Here is a 24,910-nt window from a genome sequence, read left to right on the forward strand (position 1 = left end):
GGTTGGTGGTTGGACTTGATGATCCTAGAGCTCTTTTCCAACCTTAATGATTCTATGATTCTATGTTACCCATATATTTATTATAGGCTATCATTTAAATGCAAGCACAAGTGTACACCAGCTGATGGTGGTGAACACGGAAATGGGTAAAAAATAACATATTTCTTTCTGTGGATCCACCTGCTGCAGGGCAGGGTGGGTGCGGAGCTGCGGCCATCGCTGCTGCTCCAGTCTCCCATTTTTACTGGGGCAGTTTGGGGTGTGTAAAGTGCAGCCAGGGCTGGTGCGGGGGATGGCCTTGGCACAGTCAGGGTGTTCCCTATGGCCCTGTTTGGCAGTGACGTGAGGGAAACGAGCCCGAGGGTGACCTCTCACCGATGGTGGTGCTGTAAAACCTCTCCAATAAACCACTTTATCAGAGACACCTTTGACAGGCGAGCAAAGGATCACGCCGTTAAGTTGTCCCCAAAACACCCCTGTGGCAGTGCCAGGAGCCTGGCACATCTCTGCTGTGGTCGATCTCTTGTTTGCATGTTCAACCACAGCAATAAACTCTATTCCAGTACTGCTTGCAAGGCGTTGCTGCTGCCTGCAAAGACATGTGATTGTCCCCACGGAGCCTCCAACGCCCACTGGCCCCAGCTGTGTCCCCACCGGTAGCTGTTTCTGCTCTTGCAGGGGATGAGGATCTTGCAGAATCCATGTAGCACATGGCTTGTTCAGAGCTACTGGAAAAAAAGCAGATTTCTACATGAGGGTTGCAGGCCCGGGAGCCTCTCAGTGCAGAGACCAAGCAGGTCCAGTCCCGCTGAGGAGAGCTGGGCGGTAGGCAAAGAGGACATCATCTCAATATCCATCTGTTTCCACTAATTAAAGCTTTTAGAAAAAAAAAATGAACAAGAGGGAGCTTGTTGCCACATCTGGGGTTGGGATGCAGCAAACCCAGGACCAACAGGGAAAAAGGAATTAGGGACAGATTGCTCGTTTGGGAGGAGACGGGGCAGAGAAAAGGGAAGGGTGAAGGTGGACGGGGGAAAAGCATGCATGGGAAAATGGAGAGAAGAAGGGCAAAAGGAACTGGTTATGTTTAAGCAAGTGGCTGGTCTGTGTGCTTGTTTGGATGACCCTGGTCTAGCACATTCCAGAAAAACCTGCTTCAGACTGTTTTGGGGGTGGTCTCACTGCCCAGCCTGTGCCTGCTGGGATGCCTGGCATTTGCCAGCAATCTTCACGTTGTGCTGACGTGGCTCCTCGGTCCCAGCGGCTCTGACATGTTGCCTGACTTGAGCTATACAAGAGCAGGTTCTATTTCTCAGGGAGGGGTGCTGGGTCCCCATGGCACCTGTAGCAGGAGTGCTGGTGCCAGTTGTAGATGTAGAGGGGCATGTGCTTGGACATGGTTCAGAGATAATTCTTCCAGTGCTGTTACTAGTTAGTAAACCAGCCAGGCAAACAAAAGCAGGGACGTCAAACTGTGTTCTCATTTCCTGCCCATCCTCTTACAGAAGTAAAAGAGGTTCCTAAAAGCCTGATTCAAGCCTCTGGCAGGATGGAAACTGCCCACGGTGGAGAAGAAGCTGTTGTAAGTGCATTTTCTGCTTCTTGCTTGTAGACAAAGCTGCATGAGAAACCTGGAGAGGTTCTCTTTTCTTCTTGAAAGTTAACAGCGCTGGTGCTCCCACGCATTTGGGATTAATTTCTGAGTCAGCCCACATTGCATTAATCAGTTTTCTGCTATGAGCTACAGGATAGGGATGTAAATATCAGCGTCAGCATGATACAGAATGGGGCAGACATGGGAGAGGGAGAAAAGGCATCTTGGTGGGCTGGAAGAGACACAGAAATGGCAATTTTGGGCATGGCTTGTCCTGATGTGGGTGCAGAGGGTGTGTGTTGGGGGGAGCTGTTTAGGAGTCTCACTGGGTGTTGCTGCCATCAGAAGGGTGAGCAGTTTTGTTTTCCTCTCGAAGGCGTACAGTCAGAACTGTGTATGGCTAAGGATGAATTTCCTCCAAAATAAGAAGCAGGAACAAAAAGCTCAATCTCAGAAACGTCTTTTTCTGTGGTACTCTTCCATGTCAGATCACTGCTTTCCATGGCTGCTCTGTCTGAAATGCCTGTGGCACTTGTCAAAGAACTGAGAGACAGCAAGAAAACGTTTAAATCCACCCCAAACCAAATTTTATTTTCCTTTCAGCCACCTGGAATTGCCTGGAATATGTATTTAAGCAATTTTAGACACAGGACAACAACAGGTATGTCCACAGCTTCAGCCCTTACAGCTGCGCACCCAGAGGCACCCTCAGCACCCCATTCCAAGCCTTGGGTGCTTTGATTAACCCGCTTGGGGTGGAGGGGCTCCCCTTCCCCGGGGTGTTCGTGGGGAGGGAGCTGTCCCTAGAAGCTGCAGAGCCACTGTGGGGTATATCCTCCTCGGGATGTACAGCGCAACCGGGGACCAACAGCTTCATTGCAGGTCTCTTGGACGATGGGAGAAGCAGGTCCTTGAGGAGACCATGGCAGGAGTGGCTGAAGCAGGGAACCCCACAACGACGCCTGTTTTGGGATTGCTGGAAAAATGAGTCCCGGGGGAAATGGTGGGCAGCTTTGGCCGTGGTTGAAAACCAGTGTGTTTTAGGGGTGGAGGAGTATTTGTGCTGTGACAGCCCTGGTTTGCTGTCAGAGAAATTAGTCTTGAATTTTAAAACCCACATTCACCTTTGTGGCACTGATGAGAGGTGGCACAGCATCTCCCACCTTGGGCGATGGGCTCTTCAGCGATGGCCATTGCCCAGTTTGAGTGGCTTTTGGAAGATGAAACCCATGTAGTGTTCTTGTGGAGTCTGATTTTCTTCTGAAAATCAGACTCCAAAAAAAGGAAGCTTTCCAAATCAGTTGCTGTTTCCTGAAATACAATGCAGCTGATTTCCCTGCAGCTGTCTAAGCATTGATGCCAACTGCAGTCCTGGGGAGTGGCTGACTGCATGGCCCTCACCCTCTTCTGTCAGCAGGTTTTCAACCCGCGCCTCATCTCGTGCAGGGTCGACTCCAACAACATCCTTCCAGCTAAATCTAACCTCTGCCTCTGACCTTGATTCAGGAGTTGATTCGCGTGCCTACACTGGATAAGGCTTTGATCTAGAGGAAGGTGTCCCTGCCCAAGGCAGGGGCTTGGAACTGGGTGATCTTTAAGGTCCCTTCCAAACCAAACCATTCTATGATTTTATAATTCTATATTTTCCACTTACTAATATATTTTACAAGAATCCATGGCTTTGTGTCCTAGAGTTGGCACAGAGAGGGGTCAGTGGCCTACCAGGATCAGTGGGATGTTCAGCATTTCACCTCTGGGAGCAGCCCCGCCAACCTGAAAGGGCTGGTGGCAGGTTCTCCTTCACCGAGATTGAGATGTCACTTTCTCAGTAGTGACCTGGGTGAATCTAAAGCACCTCACAGTGAGGTCTGGTGGTGGTTCCCCATAATTTAGAGCAGAAACTTCCTCAAAGCTTGCAGTGGTGTCAGGAGGAAGTAATGAGTTATGTCAGAGGGGACTGTGCTCATTTGCTTTCAAGTTTTAATGTGTCGGAGTAAGGAAACCAGAATGATTTTTGTTTTTATATCTATGTGTAGGCATCTGTCCCCATGCTGCAGGCAAAGGCCAAGGAGTGCAGGATACAAAATACTTATCGGAAAGTGGCAGAAATTTAAACCTATGAACTAGAGGAAACCCCTCCCTGATGCAATGTTTGGCTTTCTTGGGTGGATTGGAACAACATATTGATCCCCTTCGCTTGTTGTTTGCTCCTAGGCAGCCACTTGTCAAACACAGCTTCAAAAGTGGCAACAACAACAGCTGCCACTTTGCTGGATGCTGCCAATTCGAGCGACTACTCGTATGAGTACTTGGACGAGGACGATTACATGCTGTATAGCCTCTGCACAAAAGAAGAGGTACTCTCCTTTAGCAGAGTATTCTTGCCATCTTTTTACACCGTGGTCTTCCTGGTCGGGTTGGCAGGGAATGTCCTCCTGTTTATTGTCCTCCTTATGTACATCAAGAAGAAAAAGAAGATGACTGAAGTGTATCTGCTGAATCTGGTGGTTTCAGACTTCTTGTTGCTACTAACCCTTCCTTTTTGGGCTCTGTACATTTCTCAGTTGGTGACCTGGGACATATTGTGTCCAGTCTTAAATGCCATGTACACCGTGAATTTCTACAGTGGTGTCTTTTTTGTGAGCTGCATGAGTCTGGACATGTATCTGCAGATAGTTCATGCTTGCTCTCCTCACAGCTCCACGACATGGAGCAAGTCCGTCCTCATCCTGGTGGTGGTATGGGTCCTTTCCATACTTCTCTCCATTCCTGATGGCCTCTTCAGCAGCACAAGGCAAATCCACAACAAAACCATCCTGTGCACCCATGATTATGGTCAGAAACACTTATTTTGGAAAGTTGTCTTTCGGGTCATTCAAAACATCCTGGGTTTCCTTTTTCCCTTCCTCTTCATGGTGTTCTGCTATTCCCACATAGCATGTGTCCTCACCACATCTCGTATGCCTGGCTCAAGGAGAGCGCTCTGCTTAGTCTTTACTCTGGTGGGTTTCTTCTTTATCCTGTGGGCACCTTACAACGTTGTCCTCATCCTTCACTCCCTGCAAGATGTTGGCGTGATCAGGAGCTGTGAAAGCAGTAGGCAGTTGGACTATGCCATGCAGATCACGGAGAGTTTGTCCTTTGTCCACTGCTGTCTCAACCCCTTGCTCTATGCTTTTGTGAAAAAACGATTCAGGTTATACTTATGGAAGATCCCTCAGGCCGTTTTCAGGAGAAGTGCTTTCTTTGACATCCAGCCCTCAGAGACAAGCCAGTCTCGCAGCAGATACGCAGCTGAGATAGAAATGTTGACTATCACAAATGCATGATAAATATTTACATTATTTATGTCACGTGTATGTTCTCTGTGCTGTGTTCTACTAGTCCTGACCATACAAAGGAGTTGGTGTGAGCCCACAGACCTGTGTAACCAGATATTTCACCCTAGCACCAACTTTGAAATGAGGATTTTCCACACTGGGATGTAACTGTGCCATGGTTTTAGCTGGGATAGAGTTAATTTTCTTCACTATAGGTGCTACAGTGCTCCCTTTTGGATTTAGTATGAGACTAATATTGATAACACACCGATGTTTTGGCTGTTGCTGGGTAGGGCTTGTACTAGTCAAGGGCTTTTCCAGCTCCCCATGCTGTGCTGGGGCACAAGAAGCCGGGAGGGGAGGGGGCACAGCCAAGAGAGCTGACCCAAACTGGCCACAGGGATATTCCATACCATATGGTGTCATGCCCAGTGTGTTACCTGGGGGGAGTTGGCGGGGGGAAGCAGTGATCACAGCTCGGGGACCGGACGCAGCGGTCGGTGGGTTGTGAGCAGTTGCATCACTTGTGTTTTTTTTTCCCCCTCTTTTTTCCAGGCTTCATTTCTCTCTCTTGTTATTTTCCTTTTAACTACATTATCATTATTATTAGTAGTATTGTTATCATTACCATTATTACTACTACTGTTTTATTTTAATTATTAAATTGTTCTTATCTCAACCCACAGGTTTTCTTACTTTGGCCCTTCCGATTCTCTCCCCCATCCCACAGGGGCGGGGGGCAGTGAGCGAGCGGCTGCGAGGTGTTCAGTTGCTGACTGGGGCTAAACCACGACATTAATTATTATAAAAGGATTACCCTGGTTTTTATGCTCATGGATGAAGCCCAGCTCCTGCCTGGAGTATGTGAGACATCAGTGGATGAAGGAGCAGCTATCTAGACGTTGTGCCCTTAAAAATGCAAACTGAAACTTGTGCAGAACTTCTCCCCCATAGACCCCAAAGGGTCTGACAGAGGAGAGCAATCCCATTATCCCTCCAGCTCGTGGTGGGGGCTGGGGAATGGATTTGCCACGCTCATCCATCAGGCCAGACACATGGGCCAGAAGCCCAGCCTTGGGGGTGGCTTTTTTTCTCCTGGCTTTTGCCATCTGCCAGGTAGATGTGTTCAACTGGGCTGATCCCTTTGTCTACCAGCAGAGACAACGGGAGGAATTAGGCACCTTTAAACTGGGTTGTTTGACCAGTGATGGGTTTCTCCGTTATGATGAGCTGCGCCCCACTCGGTGTCTGCCGAGCAGGAAACTGTGTCTTTCTGAAGGACAGGTCATAGGATCACAGTATGATAGAAGATAGATCCTTGGTTAGAGATCATTTTTATGTTATTTTTCATGCCAACATAGCTTCAGCATGTTTCCAAAACTGTAAGGCTGTGAGCTTTCCTTAAAAAAACAAACCAATGGAATAAATATTTAGCTGATGCTATGATGTGGCCTTCCTCCATGGGTCAGGTCACTGGGAGGGAAAGTGGAAGGGGAGAGCAGCTGGGAATCAAAAACTGAGATGCAGATTGTGATCTCATACAGAGGAGGGCTCATGGGATTGTGCAAAACATGATGGGATGCTTAGGGGAAGGATGAAGGTGGTGGAAATAGCGGGGGGATATCAGGGTGAATTGGGGAGGAACAAGGGTGGGAAAATAGGAAGGAGGGTATGAAAGGGGCTGGTTGTGTGTAAGCAGTGTGCCCTGTGCCTGGTGAGGGCAGTCTGTCCTGCCTCCTTGCTAAATCCTTTTTACAGCATCATAGAATCATAAAGGTTGGAAAAGACCTCTAGGATCATCAAGTCCAACCACCAAACCAACACCCCCAGGTCTCCTAAACCATGCCCTCAAGTGCCGTGTCTGCACGTGTCTTGAACACCCCCAGGGATGGTGACTCCCCCACCTCTCTGGGCAGGCTCTTCCAATGCCTGACCAATTTTGTTAACTCTCTGTCCATGTGAGGGTGCTGCAAGGCCCCAGTGCCCAGATCAGGGTGGCAACACCCAGAGGCATAGTGCTGGATGGAGCACGGGGTCCCTGGCACCATCCCCAAGCCCCATCTCGAGAGTGGGGAGCAGGAGAGATCAAGAAGCAGAAGGGAAAAGTGGGGAAAAATGCCCAGCCCCAGGGGTTGGAGCAGATCCGCAGAGGGCTGGGGATTCTCTGCTGGCTGGAGGGGACACAACCGAGCATTGGAGGTGCATGTGTGCAGAAGAAAGTGCTGTCATCCATCTGGGCACCGCTGCTCTCCAGCCAGGAGGTGGCCACACGCAGTCGTTGGACTCATCTGATGCAAAGCGAATGCAGCTGATTCAGGCCCTCATCACCCGTGAGACAGCGGACCTGCTTTGCTTTGCCCTTGTACAGGTGAGAAGCACTTGCACTGGTCTCTGGCAAAGCACTTATGGTGCACTGTGTTTTGGAGAACACTGAAATGTTGGACGCTTTGCCTTCTCTTGGATTTTGACACCAAATTAGCTCAGCTGTAACCCCCTCCCTCCTTCCTGAGCTCATATCCAGGAGCATTTCCGACATCCATTCTCCCTCCCTTTTTTCAGCCTGCAGCACGTGTCCATAGCCTGGTGTTAAAGGCAGAAATCACTGACTGAAATGCTCTCAACCCTCTTTTTTTTTCAAAATCTGGGCTCCATGCAATCTAGAAAAGGGAATTTTCTTAAGCTGCTGCAGGGCACACTCCAAAACCCATCCACCTTCCGCAGCAGCCCGGTAATTCCAACTTGATTATAACCTACCTTCCACCTTCAAAATCTCTCTCTGTTCATCAGGGGAGAAGTACACGCTGGAGCGCTCCGCAGGGAAAGGCAAACACTTGCTGCCAATGGGGACAGAGGTTGTCAGCTGTGCATCTGCATGTCAGCTGCTGGGTGGGAATAAAAAGCACTCTCCTGCCCCAGCCTTGCTCTAGTCCAAACGCCTGGACGGGCACAGAGCTCTCATGCTGCCCTGGGTGATTCTCCTCTGTACCCTGATAGCATCGCTGCTTGGTGGGCTCTACCTCCTGGGCATGTTTCGGAGCCGGAGACCTAATGAGCCACCTCTGGACAAAGGTACCATCCCCTGGGTGGGTTACATGCTGGATTTCAGAAAGGACAGTTCAGAGTTTCTAAAAAGGATGCAGAGAAAACACGGGGATATTTTCACGGTGCTGATCGGAGGCTATTACTTCACCTTCGTGTTGGATCCCTTCTGCTTTGGAGCCATCGTGAAGGAAGCACGATCTAAACTAGACTTTAGGCCTTTCGCAACTAAACTGGTCCTGCAGGTTTTTGGCTACAAGGCCATCGAAGCCAACCATAGCATAATTCATTCATCGAGCACGAAGCATCTGATGGGAGATGGACTGACTGTCATGACACAAGCGACCATGGATAACTTTCAGAAGCTGATGCTTTTCAATCTGAGCTCAGGAGAGGAGAAGCGAGTGTGGCAAGAGGATAGCCTCTTCCACTACTGCTACAACATCGTCTTCAGAGCTGGCTACCTGGCTCTGTATGGCACTGAGCCCCACCAAGGGCCAGATAACAAGGAGAAAGCTGATGAGCAAGATCGCATCTACTCCAACCAGCTGTTCCACGAATTTCGGAAGTACGACCGCCTCTTCCCTCGCCTGGCCTATGCTGTGTTGCCTCCCAAGGACAAAATAGAAGCTGAACGGCTGAAGAGGCTCTTCTGGAGCATGCTGTCTGTGGAGAAGAGCTGGCAGAAGGACAATATCAGTGGGTGGGTAAGTGAGCAAAACCAGCTTCTGGCAGCCAATGGTGTCCCCGAGTACATGCGGGATCGTTTCATGTTTATGCTCCTCTGGGCGTCCCAAGGCAATACAGGCCCAACTGCCTTCTGGCTCCTCTTCTACCTAATGAAACATCCAGAAGCTATGAAGGCTGTGAGGGATGAGGTGGATAAAGTCTCAAGGGAGAATGGTCAGGAAGAGAAGCGGGGGACCCCACAAGTTAACATCACTAGGGACATGTTAAACCAGACTCCCCTTCTGGACAGTGCACTGGAGGAGACCCTGAGGCTGGTTGCAGCCCCAATACTGATCAGGGCTGTCCTCCAGGACACCAGCCTTAAGACAAGCAGCGGGATGGAGTACACCCTCCGCAAAGGAGACAGGCTGGCTCTGTTCCCGTACATCTCCGTGCAGATGAACCCAGAAATTCACCCCGAGCCTCACAAATTTAAGTACGACCGCTTTGTAAATCCAGATGGCACCAAGAAAGATTTCTACAAAAATGGGAAGAAGCTGAAATACTTCAACATGCCTTGGGGGGCAGGAGTATCCATCTGTCCCGGGAGGTTCTTCGCTACCGCTGAAATTAAACTGTTTGTGTTCTTGATGCTGAGTCACTATGACCTGGAGCTGGTCAACAAAGAAGAGGAGATCCCAGAGATAGACGTCAGCCGCTGGGGATTCGGGACGATGCATCCTGTTCAGGACGTTCGGTTCAGATACCGGCTACGCTTTTAACTTGGGAAGGCCTTGTTGTGTTGTTTGTCCTGGTGCTGTGAAATAAATTGAGTGATCCCATGGTTATCAGCTCCGTGCAGCACCAACACTGATACAATCTTGTTTGCTTAACTGTTTTCATTGCTTTTCTCTTTACCTCTTTCACCTGTATTGCTGCTCTGTGCCTCTGGTTATTGTGGTGTTGGGTTATGTGATAAAAGCTCACCAGCACACCCACAAAGGACCACAGAGGGACAAACAGTACCCCGCCAGGCTACCCCCAACCCCGTCACGGGGGCATCAGTCCATCAAAAGCCCATCTGCACAAGCCCAGAGGAGAACAGGGACATGTTGGCAGGTGGGAACCCAAATTAAGGACTTCCAAGGAATGAGTATTTTGTCCAGGTCCCTCCTAGGACGAACCCAGTGGAGCCATCAGCCCCACGGTCCTGGCATGAGACCCATCCAGATGCGTTACTGGGAGCAGCTCTCTGGATCACCAGGGGGATTGCTGACAAGGGAGGGGGCACGACTTATGGAGTGCAAGGGACGAGCATTCTGGGGTTGCACAGAACTTATGGTGGGATGTTTAGGGGAGGGACCAAAGGTGGGAAAAAATGAGGGCTATAGGTGATCTGGGGAGAAAAATAGAGGGGTAAGGGGATAAAAAGGGCTGGTTTTGTGTAAATAGGTGGCTGGTCCGTACACTTGTCTGGTCACATCCTGCATCTGATCAGCACAGTCTGTCCTATTGTCTTACTAAATTCCTTTCCTTAAATTCAGGACCATGACTTGGAGGTCCTGTGTGTCCGTGGTGCCGGCAGCCGGCACTAGTGTGCGAGCGGGTGTGCAAGCGAAGATCAGGCCAGATGACCTGGCAAATAAGTGAGGTGGCCTGGGATCCTGCGGGTGATCCCAGCTGCACGCTAGCATTGGGACTGCATTATTTTGTTACCAGCTCCGTACCGACACATTCATTTTCTGCATGAAGGATCATTGGCAGGATGGCATCAGCTTGTAGTAAGCCCCGAAAGTCCAGAGAACGACAAATATCCTCTCCAGGGATGTAAGAATTTCCTCATGTTTGTCTTGTCTATAGTCCCCTTCTCATACCTGATGAGATCCCCAAGGGGAGCAGAGGTGGGATGTACTGAGCAAGGACATACCAACAGCTCCTTCCCATTTCACGTTTAAGGGAAGGACAGATCTTGCCAATCTCATTTACCACATCAGTGGGAGGAGAAGGGACTTGCAAACATCACTAATAACCTCCGGTACATTTTCATGTGTCTGTGTGAGTTAGGAATGCATACGGTCACCTGCCATTCCAGGGCTGCAGGAGGTTATGCCTTCAAGCCCTGTGTCTTGTGTACAGTTTCTGGGGATAAAAAACCCTGTCTCTGTGCGTGTGTCCCTGGATTCATCCCACCGACTCACACAGCTGAAGCGTGTGTATGTGCAGCTGCACCGGGACCCCCCCTGCAGCACCAAACCAGCTTTACTGCTGACTTACTTTTAGCACATACCCCTGCTTTAACCCAAATCATTGCACAAGCCCAGAAATTTTAGACTCTGCCTGCTGGCTGGGAACAGGTCTGCCCTCCTGCGAGGGGGTGGCTGTCTGGGGTGCAGTGCCTGAGCCTTGGGCAGGGGTGAGCTCCTGGCATCTTGATGGTCTTCTACCCTCTCCTTGAGCCCCGTGGGCTGAGGGTGATCCCAGAAGATGCCTATTGGAAAGTGTCACCACCACCACCACCCCCACCCCCACCCCCCACCCCCCAAAATTTAGACCCTGTCCCCTGCAAAGGCCCAAAGAAGCTGTAGGGAATGGGAAGGGGTGATGGGACGGGGCTAGAAAACCAAAGTGGGGCATGAGAAAACAACCTCGATCTCTCACGGGCTACAGCCACTGCGACCCTACGAGCCGCCAAACATCTCTCTCTCATTCACAGGATCTGATGCAGGATAGAACTTTGCTCTACAAGCTCTGCTTTGTTTTTTTCTGCTTCAATAATTAGGGCTCTGACAACATCAGTCCTTACAGAAGTTAAATCACAGCCTTACCTTTGCAGAGGACAGTGGATTGATTATAATGCTAACCTTGGACTTTGGAGATTATGTTTGACCGAGGAATGAAACTCAAACATTTTCACATATGTCCCAACATCAAAGCCAGATTCTGCTTTGTCCTGCAAAGGACAGGGTTATGTTGTAACTGCATGTTGAGAGCAAACTATCCCGTATTGTGAGACTGGGCATTAGCCTCGACCTTGCCGTGGTGGAAATTTAGGCAGAAACTGTCAAGCAGCTGTGGCAGAGCCAAGGTAAACAAAACTTACTGTAACTGTACAAGGCTTGACTGAGACAGTTAGTGTTCCTGTTAACAATTCCAGTACCTTTTCACGATTTCCATGCTCCCTCTACAGCTCCCACCTCTTTCTTTGTCACCCATGGGTTTGTTTCTTTGCTCTGCTACCAAGAATGAAACTGGAGCTCTTCCCATGTACGGGCCAATGCTTCGATCTTTGCAAGTTCCAAAGCATGCACCGGAATGCCTTGGGATAGCTGGTCAGGTCAGAGCCATAGTGACGTCCTGGGCAAGTGGTGTCCTCACTCCAAGGCTCTAGCAAGAGGCTTTTTTTGTGCGGGTGGTTTGCATGAAGGTTGTTCACTGCTAATGCACAGTGTATATTTGGTGTTAGCGCTTGTAGGGACCCCAGGTCAGAGTTGAGGGGTGAGGGATGGGTGCTGGGACTGGGCTTGGGAAAGAGAGATTAAAATAAGGACAATGACAATGACCGAGCAGAAAAATCTGGCTTTACTTCCTTGTCAGAATGGTTTATTTAACCAAACAGTATTGATCTAGAAACTACTTCAGACATGCTCAAATGCACGCAGTTGTGAGAAGAAGAAGAAGAAAAAAAAATCACTTAATTTGAGCCATATTTGGAAGAGTGTGAAAGCTCCAAATGAGTTAATTTGCAATTAAGTTTTTTGCTTAGATGGGTTGTCGCCTGGCACTGAGATTTCCATCCCAAAGCATAGCAGCAAGAGTAAAGAAATAGCCCGTGCCAACGGAAACCTTATTGGATTTGTAAAAGAAGTTACATTAGAAGGAATCTAGGCTCTTGAAAAGTTTATTGGTGGGCAGGCAGTCCTCATGGCAGCGTCTGTCTCATGTAACTCCTCTGTTCCCCAGGAGAACTGAGCGTGGATTCTGGCCCTAAAATCTTGGTTTTCCCTTCTATAGTGCCTAGTGAAGACAATATTACCTTGACATTCAAAGCTTTACTGTTTATGGAGTCAGTGCCCGCTCTCCACAGCACAGTGAAAGCTGCTCTGCTCCGTTACAGGTCCTACTCTGCACACCGTGCGAGGGGTGGAGTCGTGGTGCTGCACACTTCAGGTTTGGAACAATACAAGTTAAACGTGTTCGAAAAGACCACCCTGTAACAGCATCACTTCTAGTATTAAACTGTAATGCATTAGGGACTGTTTTTTCCCCACCCTCGCTCCTCTAAACACAGCCAGATACAGCCCTGAGAAAGCCTCCGCCTGCTGCTGCTTGGAAGGAAAATTGAAGAAACTCAATGGCACCAATAGATACACCATTCACTTCAGAGAAGCTCAAAGGAACACTGAGGTTATAAGTGCAAAGCAAGGACACAGCTAACACCATCCATTGCAAAGGAAAGCAGATTTTGAAGGAGAAAGAGGAATATGAAAGTTCAGGTTTTTTTTTTTTTTTTTTAAAGAATTAAAACACGGAGCATTTGCTGGTGACGCTGCTGCCATGTCTCTTGGTAGATGCACTCCCCAGAGAGCAGCCAGGCTTCAAAGTGGCGAAGTCTCTCAGTGGTGCAACATCTGCATGTAACAAGGTCACGGTCACTATCGCTTTTGCTGCCTTTACTGTCCAGTGACCAAGTTATTTCCAGCATGTCACAGCATATGCTGAAATACCCTGTGGCAGGCAGGACGCGGCGACCCAAGTGCAATGCCAGGCAGGATAGGGGAGCGGTTTTGATGGGGAGCAAAGCAAGGTTGCAGCGAACCGCTCGCACCGCTGACTGGCAGCCTCGGATGTGCTCAGAAAAGGCTCGCTGCACAAGCCCATTTTAGCCCCGCTTGCGAGGAAAGCTGTACAACTAAATGACCCATGTGCCGGCATCCTGGCCATGGGGGATTTTGTTCCCAGAGATGCCCATACACCAAGTCACAGCTTGGTTTCTTTGAGAGTTGTTTCTATATGTTTGTTCTTTAACATGTTTTTAAGACAATTGATGCAGATGCAGTCAGGCGGGTGAGGGGTTACTGTAAGATCCTGTGTGATGGGTGAATCTGTCATCTAGGTCTAACGGAAAACTTCAAATACATGCCCCCAAAAAACAACTTTTGTGGTGTTTTCAAACCTTGAAACCTTTGAGGAGCTTGGTCAGCTCTGCAGACACAACAGCGCAGGTGCCCACGGAGAGCCGGTGACCTTCCGCGGAGCCACGCAGCTCACTGAGCAGCAGGCTGGGCTCTGAGAGGGCACGAGCTGGGCCACCCAAGTGAAGTGGCATACTTGGTCCACTTGGGCCCCATGGAGAACGGTGGCTCTTCTCAAAGCCAAGGAAGCTATGGCCTCTTGCAGGAGTAGGGTGAGGAAAATGTGTAATTGATCAGTTACCGGAAAGCCCCATTGCTGTTGCCCTCCCTGTACACACCTGGTGCTACAGGGTCGAGCTACAAGGCTGCTTTCACAGAGACTGGCTCTTCTTGTTTCACGTGACTTGGGCAGGAAAGAGTTTCTTCACAAAGTATGAAAAGCTCCGGTTCAAACCTTGGTGGTACCACTGCCACACATGTAACCTCCTCCCTTTGCAGCCACTTGTTGCTGCACAGCTAGAATCACTCTCCTCTAGCCCCTTGTTTAATCCCAGGTCAGGACCCACGGAGAAGGTGGGTAGCTTGGCCAGGTAAGAAACATGCTGAGCCTGGCTGCCAATGGATGCTAGCAGAGTCCCACCGCTCCAGCCTTGTGTTTGGCACTTGGAAAAGACATGGGATGGCAGGAGAAGTCAGGCTGGGAGGGAGTGCCTGAGGTCTCTAGAGCAACCTTCTGCTCAAAGCAGGGTCAGCTATCAGCTCAGGCCAGGTTGCTCAGTGCTTTATCCAGCTGGATCTCTACATCCAAAGCCAGAAGATACGTTGTTGTCTAACATCAGCCCAAATGCTTCAGTCTTCCCTATTTTCCCATCATAAATGGTCATTGAATCCTTTTGGACTGGAGGCAGGTGAGAAACCCACCAGTCACTCAGACCTTGCTGCAGCAGTCACTCTGGGATAAACAGTGCAGTAACATCTAAAACACATCTGGTTATCGCATCCTGGGGCCAGGGGCAGAAGTCAGCGCCCAGCATTTGCACGCTTGGAGTCTTTCTGACCTCGGGGGAAGGATTTGCAAAGCTGCTTGGGGCTGGTAGCTAGCCCCATTCAGAAGTGGCTACGCAAATCTCTCCTGGAGAGGTGACACGCGTCCTGTCAAGTTACCGTTAGTCAGCTGAGCCATTAGGTCTGTATTTCTATTCTTACTTTGTGTCAATGCACGTCATATGGATTAATTTGCTAAGTTATGCTAAATCACATTCGTGGTTACCCCAGCTCAGCTGATGCACAGCAGCTTGGCAGGACTCTTTTGTACCAAACACTAAGTGCAGAAGGGGAGAGGGAGGCAACTGGCATCTGTGGCTGCACCCACGTCACTGTGCGATCATGAGGCCGTACTTGGAGCACAGCAGGCCCCTTTTCTTCTCCCGTTCAGTGAGGAAATTCCTCAGTTTGGTTGTGGGGAAGGTAACCAGTGCTTGCTGCCTGTTGTCCAAACCTGTCTCCTGGAGCCACGGGCTCTGAAGGCACTCCAAGGCTGATGGCCTTCCCCTAGAACACACAAAGGTGAGAAGGTCAGTTGGGGATCCATGCTGGGCGAGGAGGCTCCTTGCAGATGGAGAGAAAGGCAGGACCATAGCCAGGGTCAGCACCCACTGTCCGGCTGGGAGAGCAGATGACGTCTTACCAGGGGTTTGCACACAGCGTGCTCTGGAGAAATGACACCGCTCCCCCGGAGAGACCTGCGTAGCACCGCGTGAGCTTCACTTTACCCTTCCTGGTCATTCTCAGAAACTCACAGGCTACGTCAGAGCTGATGGGGTAGCTGGCACTCAACCTGCCCCAAAGAAGAAAATTGATCAGCATGAAGGGCATCGCTCAAGGTGCTCCTTCTCTCAGGAATTCCCCCCCAGCAGCGAGAGGAGGGTCATGGTGATGCACAGAAATGTCATATGGGAAAAAAAAAAAATCCCAAAGGCCACTGTATTTCTGTGGGTTTCATGACTTTGGCTGCTTTTCCACTTGGCATAATTTGATTTTTCCTGTTAAAAGTGGGGCTTTTCACATGAGGCTGAGTGAGAAAGACCAGCAGCTGCTGTGTTGTAAACCAGCCTTACTCTGCTCGGAGACATCGCCAGGACTGGGCATCCTTGCATGGTGCAGCCAGCTCCATAGTCCCCATCACACAGGCTTCTGCAGCATTACCAAGGAGAGGTTAAATCTCAGAGTCAGTGCAACTCCCCTGGTTGATGACTATGAAATTGCACTTTTAGAGCTGCGTATAGGGCAGGGAAAGACAGACTGACTTACATGATGAAGGCTGTGATTCCGATGGACCAGATATCAGTCTGCGGGAGGGCTCCTTGCTCTGTCAGCAGTTCTGGAGCTGGAAAAGCAAACCAGCGTGAGCCAATGCCAAGACCAGCACAAAAGCAGTGAGCACTTCTATGCTTTGCTACCTTTCCAAGAGTGAAGAAGAAAAAGGCTTCCAGTACAGGGAGCTGACTGAGGTAGACACCCTCGTGGGTGATGACCGGAGAACATCAGGCCAAATGACAGTAATACTATACCCGTGAGCTCTGGACACATGGATGCCAGCCACAGCAGTGTTGGCCGTGACCTCTGGCTTTGTCCTCTGTGATGTGCAGGTAGTACAGCTGTCACTCCTAGCTGCTCCCGCAAACTCACACTGTTACTGGAGGGCAGCACCTGGGAGACTTTGCTTGCTGGGGCCAACTGCTGCCTTGACCAATGGCTCTGTCCGTCTTTCTGTTTACTGCACATTGCATATGAGGCCAAGGTTGCTGTGACTGAACTCTACTCACCCATGGTTTCAACATAGTCCGTGCACTTGTCCATAGTAATAACTTTGTCTTGTGTGTAGAACTGTGCGTTGCCAAAATCCAGGAGTTTCAGAAGTTTGGGCTCGGTGATGATCATGTTTTCAGATCTGAGATCCAAGTGCAGAATGTTGTGTGCGTGGAGGTACTCAGTGGCACTGAGGATCTGCCACAGGTAATCTCGGACCTCCACTTCTGAGTATGATGTCCTGGTAGAAGGGATAGAAACCAGAGGTGTCCTATTTGCATGCCCAAGGGCACCATTCTACACCCACTATCATCCTCCCCTGGGGGTCTAATCCCGTGGGAGTCAAGAATAAACAACTCTATTCATTTAGCAAATCTATTGTCTATGGGGAGGCTGGTCCAGATTGTGAGTCAGGTTTACAGACTCAGGAGGTTCCGGAGGGTGTAGAGCTGTATGCCAGAGAAAAACAGTGGTTGTGCAGAAATCAGAATGAAGACTTGATGCCCACCATTCCCTCTCCTTTAATCAGTGGATTTCAGCAGATCCATTTTCTGCTGTTGTGAGAAACAACATGGAGGAGAAATGAGTCTTCCTGAGCCACAATAATCTCCTTTTTGTGGGAGAGGAGGTTTCATATGAACTACTGTAAACTGCTTTCAACTTCTCAGCTGGGTGGCCCTGAATTGTCCCTGCCCCGACCTTGTAAAGAACTTAAGTATTTTTTTTAATGTCATGAGAAGTTGCAGAACAAATGCATCACAAATCCCATGTGCAGTGACAGCACACTGGAACAGATGGAGAGCAATGATCCGCTTTGCCAGGGGAAAGCAATATCTGTTCTGCTCCCTACAGCAGCCCCGACTGGAAAACCCTTCCCTCCACTCGTTGTTACCGTAATGCCAGAGAGTGGAGTAGCTCTGGTCCCACACACATCTCCTGGATCAACACTAAGTGCCGCGGGCTGACGTAGGCTCCCTTCAGCTGAGCTATGTTTGTGTGATGAAGCTTCCTCAGGACTTGGTACTCGAGGAGCACAGTCTGCTTGTCCTCTTGCCAGTAAGGGATAATTTTAGCAGCTAAAGTCTTGCCGCTTAGTTTTTCCCTGCACTGTCGGACGATGCTGAAACGCCCCCTGGTACAAAGGAACACAAAGGCAAGTTAAGCTTCTCTGCTACTCCTGGAAGAGCTGGGAGCTTCTGTTCTTTAAAATAATCAGGAGCCCATGCTGTGTTTTTCATCCATGCCCAATGTTGAGTTGTTACATCTATTGTCACAGTTTGCACATCCTCCTGTGTCTCTAAATTGTACGGACACTTTAAATTGCAGGAGTGAGAGCTTAACTCCTTTGGAGAGAGAGAAAACGGCTCACTGTGTCTCGAGCAAGAGAACTCCCCCCTGTAGGCAGCTGCCTCCTTCTGTTAGCAACAGAGGTTGGTGCCTATCTTCTAGGCAAAGACAGCTGAATCCCAACCCCATGCCTGAAACTGGTAGCTGCAAAGGTTGATGCAGCAAAGAGAGGAGCCTTTGTTAGCCCTGGGCTCACATCACTATATATATACTAAGGGGCTGTCCTGGTGCCCAGCACAGACCCTTTTTCTCTCCCAGAAAAACCACATCTGAATCCTACCAAACCAAGATGAAAATCTCTCAGCCAATGATCTCAGGTTTATATGTATTGCTGTGGAGGTGTTTTCAGCAAAACGCCGTGACCCTAGGCAAGCAGTGCGCTTATAAAAGTGACTTTGCTGAACTCCAGCCACATGTGGCATTTCCTTCTGGCTGGTTGAGCCCTCAGGTGGATTCATTACCTTTTGATCTCTGTTTGGAAGGCGTACATCTGGTAGGTTGGGAAAGGCTCGGATGGCGTGATTATTTCGCTCTCTTCTTCAGTAACAGTGGATGGGAAGTTCTGCATTGCAGCACGAAGCTCTGCAGAGAAAAAGCGACAGGGATTACATGGGAAAACACCTCTGGCTGGAAACTGGGGCCTCTTTGAGCCACCCTATGACCTATGTCTCTATGAGCAGCGACAAAGGCGACAGCAGAGCTTTCTCCGGACAAGTCTGCAGGTCGTCTCCCAGCTGTGGCACCCAATGCTATGTGAACGCAACAGATTCTGGACCGTCTGCCCAGTAATTCCCTGGTGCGGCCACTCCAGATTAGGAGGTGGACTGTATGTCGTGTGCTATGATATCAACCGTCTTAGGCGCTGGTTCTCATCTTCTCCCATAGCAAGTCATCAGGGTGTGGTAGGACACTGACAAAGAATTAGAAGCTTCTTTTAGTTGGGTATTTCAGGGCAGCAGCTGAAATGTGTTGGTCTGGCTCTGGCATGTGGTTGTGTCCAAGTGCTCCCTGAAATACTAAAGCATCCCTTGACACATTAAAGCATCTGCTTGGAAATGCTGGACATCTTGAGATACATTAATGGATCCTGGGCCGAGGGAAAGCAGAGGATTTAGGGTGAGTTAATATCTCTGTGAATTGATTTTTACAGAATAATCCTCTCCACTGGGAGGAAATTCCAGCTGGACCATCCTTCCACTTCTTGGCAGAAAGGATGCTTCCTTTGCTACAAGGACATATTTGCTGTGGGATTATGGAATACTTAATTTTAAAAACATGTGAAGAGTACATAGTATTCAAAGAGGTGAAAAAAATAGTAAATCAAGCTTTCTTTACTTCAGAGGCAAAATACAGCTGAAAAATGCACCACAGCAGGGCGGTAATTCCCAGCAGCAAACACCACAATGCATAAGTTGACTACTGAGCTTAGGACTGAGTCCAAGACAAAGAGCAGGTCCAGGGCTTTCTCCAGTGGCAGATCTATACCAATAGATCGATGCCTCCAGTAACACAGCCATTGTCCCAGACCTGTTTCCTCATGATCTCACATCAAAAACTGAGTGTGTCTTCAGTGGGCAACCTCCAGTTTCCAGATTTTTATTATTATATTTTTAGATATATTTAGATATTATTTATATGTCTGTATTGTTGTTATTTTATTATTTGTTATATATTTACACATATTCCCCCGTGTCCAGAAACAGAAAATAATTTACTTTGAAATAAGAAAGCCGAAGAGAAGGAATCCCTAAACCACCCTGAGCCAAGAGGAATTGGACTCGATTCGCTTGCTCTTGACTCCCAGACCCACATCCAAAAGGGTGCAACTGTTTTGGTTGCACAAAGCAGGGAGGCCACAATGCTTTCTTGGCATTTGATCTTACCCATTTGATCCTTCGCAGTGATTTTCACTTTGGCAGATGGGTCGCTGTAAGGGCCCGTTCCTGCTTTACTGGTGCAGGCTATCCTGAAGCAGTAGATAAACCCCTTGGAGAGATTCTTGGCATAGTAGCAGCAGTCAGCAATGTCAGAAGCAAGAGTTGTCCACTCCCCATCTTAACCAAGGAAAGACAGAACAGAGATTAGGACTCATTTAAGATTGATACACTGGGGTTTGGGTTGGTATTTGTTTTTGAGTTTTGGGGTTTTATTGGTTTGGGTTTTTTTAATCAACTTTACTGATGTGCTGTGAATATGGAGAAACAGTGGAATCTCATAGAGTGAAGGGAAAACTGACTTGCTGTGGCCAACTTCTGTGCATGGTGCCGCTTGCTGTACATGTGCCAAACTCACCTTTTCTGAAGTCAGTTGGTTTATATCTAATCAGTCCAAGATGTAGCAATGTTGTTTCAGAGGAAGGTGAAATTTTCCTGTATAGTTTCTGTTTATCTAATTCATGACACCAATCTCTAACGCAAATATACATCAAGAACTCCAAACAAACGCCTAGCAAAATCACTGGGTTTTTTTCCCTTTGACCCTGTCTTGAATCCAGTTGAAACCATGAGGTGCAGGATGTCAGGACAGAACTATCCACTAACACCCTCCCAGCAAACCCAGTGTTTGAAACTTGGGCAGGTTTATTCAGCTTTTATGAAACTCAGATGATTTTTCAGGGAACTGAAATTGTAGGTATGTTCTGGACTCATTATTCATGGGATATTCATGGGATATCAAACATTTAATGATCATTCATTTCACATGATGCTCTGTCCCATACTTTGCTAGTGCTGCTGCGCTCAAGGCTGAACTCAACTTCCTGAGACCGCCTGAGATTAAACCCATCCTTTCATTCAAATAAACACTGGCAGAGAGGCTCAAACCATAGGGCAAGCAATAATTTGCCACCCAAAACAAAAGTATCAATGACTTTGCAGGGTATTGGTTGAATTAGGGTGTGTGTATGTGTAAGAAGGAGCAGATACAGCTTAGAAACAGAGAGAAGTGCCTGCAGAAGCAGTGTGCAAAAGCCGACTGTCGAACAGCAGATAAGACAAGGAATTTTTTTCTGATTATCTTAAACCTCTTGTGTTCAGGAAGCAGGACTTTGTGTGTTCCTGCCAAATACACAGAATATGATGGAAAAATGTAGATGCTTTTTCCTGTTTTTCTTCCTAACTGGAACAACTTGTATTTCTATCCTCCCCAGGGTCTCGCCTACAGTTGTGTCAAAAGGAATAATAATAAAGAAAGCGGCATTGGAGGAAAAGTGATTGACACCAGCTCCAGAGTGAAAAGGTAGAAAACTGCTCATGCTAATCCAAACAGGAGTGTGTGTATGTTCGGAGGCTTAAAAGACGGACTATGGAGTGGTTGAATCCAGAGAGCTGTGTATGAGTGACTGCAGTAGAAATTACTATCAGACATAACATTCATAATAAGAGCAGCAAAAACCATCCCAAGAGAGATCGAACAGGCCTGGGGATGTGATGCACAGTTCATGGAATTAAGCAAGAAAACATCCACTGATTTCATCAGGCCAAGCCTTGGACGAGAACGTCAAAGGGATGATGCAGCGTCCTGGTTTTGGCTGGGATAGAGTTAACTTTCTTCACTGTAGCTGGTATAGTGTGTTTTGGATTTGGTGTGAGAATAGTGCTGATGGCACACTGATGTTTTAATTGTTGTTAAGTAGAGGCTGAGTGCCCCTAAGTAGTGCCTCTGCTAGTCAAGGACTGTTCCAGCCTCCCATGCTCTGCAGGGGGCACAAGAAGCCGGGAGGGGAGGGGGCACAGCCAAGGCTGCTGATCCCAACAGGCCAAGGGATATTCCATCTCATATGGTGTCATGCCCAGTATATAAAGCTGGGGGAAGAAGAAGGAAGGGGGGGACACTCAGAGTGATGGTGTTTGTCTTCCCAAGTAACAATTATGCATGATGGAGCCCTGCTTTCCTGGAGCTGGCTGAACACCTGCCTGCCCGTGGGAAGGAGTGAAGGGATTCCTTGTTTTGCTTTTCTTGTGTGCGTGGCTTTTGCTTTTCCTTTAAATTATATTACTATTGTTATTACTGTTACTGTTACTATCACTGTTTTGCTTTCCCTACTAAACTGTCTTTATCTCAACCCACGAGTTTTCTCACTTTTACCCTTCTGATTCTCTTCCCCGTCCCTCCGTGGGGCAGTGAGCGAGCGGCTGCGTGGTGCTTAGTTGCTGGCTGGGGCTGAACCAGGACAGTCCTTTTTGGTGCCAAACATGGGGCTCAGCAGGTTTGAGATAACGATAGATTTGATTGGAATGCGCTAGATCAAATTTATAGCTGTTATTGCTGTTTGGTTATTAATCGGCTGGCTTCTGTGCTTGCCAGGGGGCTTGCTTGCCTCACTGTATATTAGTCTAGTGCTCGTTAGTGGCTGCTTTTTGCTTTTGCTGCGTGCTGTCCTGCTGTCCTGCTTATCGCCTTCCCCCGCCGTGCCTGGGAACATTCTGATAACAGCCATGGCGATGCGCCTGGGCTGGCAGACGGCCAGGGCATCGCTGCTGGTTCTGTGCTGATGTACCGGGCAAGCTGGGACTCCAGTGTGACCCCGAGTCGAAGGGACTGTGACCTGAGGATGAGTCCATGTGGAAGCAGGACACCCCAAAGCCTCTGTGGCCATGGATAAGCCCATGCCAGAGCAGGTACATCCCAAAGTGTCTGTGGCCGTGGTTTTGTCTGGGCTGCAGCAGGAATACCTCTGGAAGGGTTGTGGCCCGGTGATAAGTCCACACTGGAGAAGGCAAACCCCGAAGCATCAGTGGCTGTGTGTGAGGTCACGCTGGGGCACCTCAAAGTGTGTGGCCATGGATAAGGCCTCAACAGAGCAGATAACCCCCTGGAGGGACTGCAGCCATGGGCAAGGCCATGTTGGAACATGTTTACTTCTGAAGGGACTGTGGCTGTGGGTAAGGCCACGCTGGAGGCGTTGTGGCCCATGGAGAAGGCCACGCTGGAACAGGCGCACCTCGAAGCGACTGTGGCTGTGGACAGGTCTATGCCACAGCAGGTGTACCCCTGCAGAGTCTGTGGCTCATAGACAAGGCTCCACTTGGAGCAGATACTCCCCTGAGGGCCTGCAGTCTGTGGATAAGTCCAAGCCAGAGCAGGGGCAAGGGGAGGAGTTCATTGCCATGTTAAAACCTATAACCTGGCCCAAAGGGGCCGGGGGCGGAGATTGTAATGGTTCTACCTTTCAGGTGTTGTAACCCTTGATTTGGGTTGCAGTTATAGAAATTACTACAGCAGGAACCACCTGAACCAATGGAGGACAAGCCTTACAAGAAGCAGCGCAAGTGCAGCAGTGACCCGACCTGAGCTGGCTTTGGTGCCCAGTAATTCCACACAACACACCACCTCTCCTGTCCTGAGTAACCACAAAAAGAGATGGAGCCCAAAGCCATGGACTGAATGAACTCAGTGGATGTTTTGTGAACATTTTACAGACATTTTACCGGGCTGGTCCATAGACTAAGGGAACAATACCTGTGTATTATGTCAAAGGATGGGAAGGGGGTGGTGGTGGTTAATGAGGTTGTATTGGATAGCGTGGGACCTAAGCATGACATAAATGGTATGGAATAAGGGGTGTAGAATGTGCTGGTTTTGGCTGGGATAGAGTTAATTTTCTTCACTGTAGCTGGTATAGTGTGTTTTGGATTTGGTATGAGAATAGTGCTGATGGCACACTGATGTTTTAATTGTTGTTAAGTAGCGGCTGAGTGCCCCTAAGTAGTGCCTCTGCTAGTCAAGGACTGTTCCAGCCTCCCATGCTCTGCAGGGGGCACAAGAAGCCGGGAGGGGAGGGGGCACAGCCAAGGCAGCTGATCCTAACAGGGCAAAGGGATATTCCATACCATATGATGTCATGCCCAGTATATAAAGCTGGGGGAAGAAGAAGGAGGGGGGGAAACACTCAGAGCGATGGCATTTGTCTTCCCAAGTAACAATTATGCATGATGGAGCCCTGCTTTCTTGGAGCTGGCTGAGCACCTGCCTGCCCGTGGGAAGGGGTGAATGAATTCCTTGTTTTGCTTTGCTTGTGCGCACAGCTTTTGCTTTTCCTTTTTATTATATTATTATTGTTATTATTATTATTACTATTTAGATGGCTAAATGATAGCTGTATGAATTTCATTCCTGACTCTAAACTAGGGGGGTAACATCAGGTTGTTTCTGAATAAAAATAAAATATCCAGCTGGTGAAGAGGCCATACAAATCGAGCTGTTCCCTGCAAGGCATAAGGGTAGCACGCCACTTTACCTTCACTCTTACACTGGACAGTGTAATGGACAGGGATGTTGGTTTCCACAGGTTTCCAGGCCACCTGCACTCCACCCTCATAGACCTCCACGATGTCAGGGGGTGGAGGGCTGGGAGGAACCTCTGTCGAGAGCAGGCACAAAAACCAGTGACTGTTAGCAATAGCGCTGCCGTGATACATACCTCTACACCCAGCATTTCTTAGTTACAGATATTCTTTATATATATAAAAATGTATATGCTTTATATATATATACACACACACCCACACACCCCAGTGGAACAGCAATTTAACCATGCCTAATTTAAACTCAGTATTAAGATTTTGAAGTCTGGTTCTAGAACCACATGGTTACCGGAGTAGCTCTGAATCCAGGAGAGAGACTACAGAGTGAAGAAGAGGGAATGAACCCTGCAAAATATGCCACGCTACCAGACAGCAAGGGCTGTGGCTGTGGACTAGAGCAGGTGTGGGAGAGATTGTCCTCTGAACCTACCTGCAGAAATCTCACCTCACAGGTACTTACAAATCACATTTTGGGGCAGAAGTACTTCTGCCTACTTCTGTAGCTGCATCTTCTCTTACCTGCTTTTCTTATAATACAAGAGGTGGATGCTGATCCCAGGGAGTTTGTGGCCACACAGGTGTAAATACCAAAATCATCAGCACTAACAGAGAGAATAGTTAACAGCTGGAAGTTTTTGAGCGTGGCTGAGATGAGGATCCGGCTGCTGCTGTGGACAGGTCTCCCATCTGAAAAGC

The 24,910-nt window shown here is 48.7% G+C and overlaps 3 protein-coding genes across 7 annotated transcripts in view; 2 read left to right on the forward strand and 1 right to left on the reverse strand.

The window, feature by feature from the left end:
* Positions 1-1,456: 1,456 nt before the first annotated feature.
* On the forward strand, positions 1,457-24,090 carry ACKR2 (atypical chemokine receptor 2). Of its 5 annotated transcripts, none has more exons than XM_009513908.2 (3): positions 1,457-1,582; positions 2,198-2,255; positions 3,809-5,593. In XM_009513908.2, exons 1-3 carry the CDS (start codon positions 1,550-1,552, stop codon positions 4,921-4,923), a joined length of 1,206 nt encoding a protein of 401 aa, XP_009512203.2. In that variant the 5' UTR covers positions 1,457-1,549; the 3' UTR covers positions 4,924-5,593. The 5 variants fall into 5 exon arrangements, 1 of the variants encoding a protein (XP_009512203.2); XR_010371817.1 differs by lacking the exon at positions 3,809-5,593 and adding an exon at positions 21,058-24,090 and having other exon boundaries at positions 1,550-1,582; XR_010371819.1 differs by lacking the exons at positions 1,457-1,582; positions 2,198-2,255; positions 3,809-5,593 and adding exons at positions 20,417-20,540; positions 21,058-21,839; positions 22,344-24,090.
* LOC104052603 (5-beta-cholestane-3-alpha,7-alpha-diol 12-alpha-hydroxylase) lies at positions 7,824-9,473 on the forward strand. The gene has a single exon (XM_009513907.2). The coding sequence runs from the start codon at positions 7,872-7,874 to the stop codon at positions 9,402-9,404; it is 1,533 nt and encodes a 510-aa protein (XP_009512202.2). The 5' UTR covers positions 7,824-7,871; the 3' UTR covers positions 9,405-9,473.
* Positions 12,184-24,910, reverse strand: part of OBSCN (obscurin, cytoskeletal calmodulin and titin-interacting RhoGEF) — a 198,702-nt gene continuing 185,975 nt past the window's right edge. Inside the window, exons 113-121 of the mRNA XM_064445166.1 lie at positions 24,734-24,901; positions 24,148-24,270; positions 19,793-19,963; positions 18,371-18,491; positions 17,455-17,694; positions 16,580-16,803; positions 16,065-16,140; positions 15,442-15,591; positions 12,184-15,305 (exon numbers count right to left, since the gene is read on the reverse strand). Of these exons, the coding sequence (XP_064301236.1) occupies positions 15,128-15,305; positions 15,442-15,591; positions 16,065-16,140; positions 16,580-16,803; positions 17,455-17,694; positions 18,371-18,491; positions 19,793-19,963; positions 24,148-24,270; positions 24,734-24,901 (1,451 nt within the window). The 3' untranslated portion in view covers positions 12,184-15,127. The remainder of the gene's footprint in view (positions 15,306-15,441; positions 15,592-16,064; positions 16,141-16,579; positions 16,804-17,454; positions 17,695-18,370; positions 18,492-19,792; positions 19,964-24,147; positions 24,271-24,733; positions 24,902-24,910) is intronic.

This window comes from Phalacrocorax carbo, chromosome 2 (genome assembly GCF_963921805.1).
Source record: "Phalacrocorax carbo chromosome 2, bPhaCar2.1, whole genome shotgun sequence".
NCBI classification, from domain to species: domain Eukaryota; kingdom Metazoa; phylum Chordata; class Aves; order Suliformes; family Phalacrocoracidae; genus Phalacrocorax; species Phalacrocorax carbo.

Excerpts from the sequence above, each read along its gene's own strand:
- ACKR2 (XM_009513908.2), top strand. The coding sequence starts at position 1,550 with ATGGAAACTGCCCACGGTGGAGAAGAAGCTGTT. Across the intron at positions 1,583-2,197 it reads ACGGTGGAGAAGAAGCTGTT|CCACCTGGAATTGCCTGGAA; the intron begins GTAAGTGCATTT and ends TTTTCCTTTCAG. Across the intron at positions 2,256-3,808 it reads TAGACACAGGACAACAACAG|GCAGCCACTTGTCAAACACA; the intron begins GTATGTCCACAG and ends GTTTGCTCCTAG.
- LOC104052603 (XM_009513907.2), top strand. The coding sequence starts at position 7,872 with ATGCTGCCCTGGGTGATTCTCCTCTGTACCCTGATAGCATCGCTGCTT.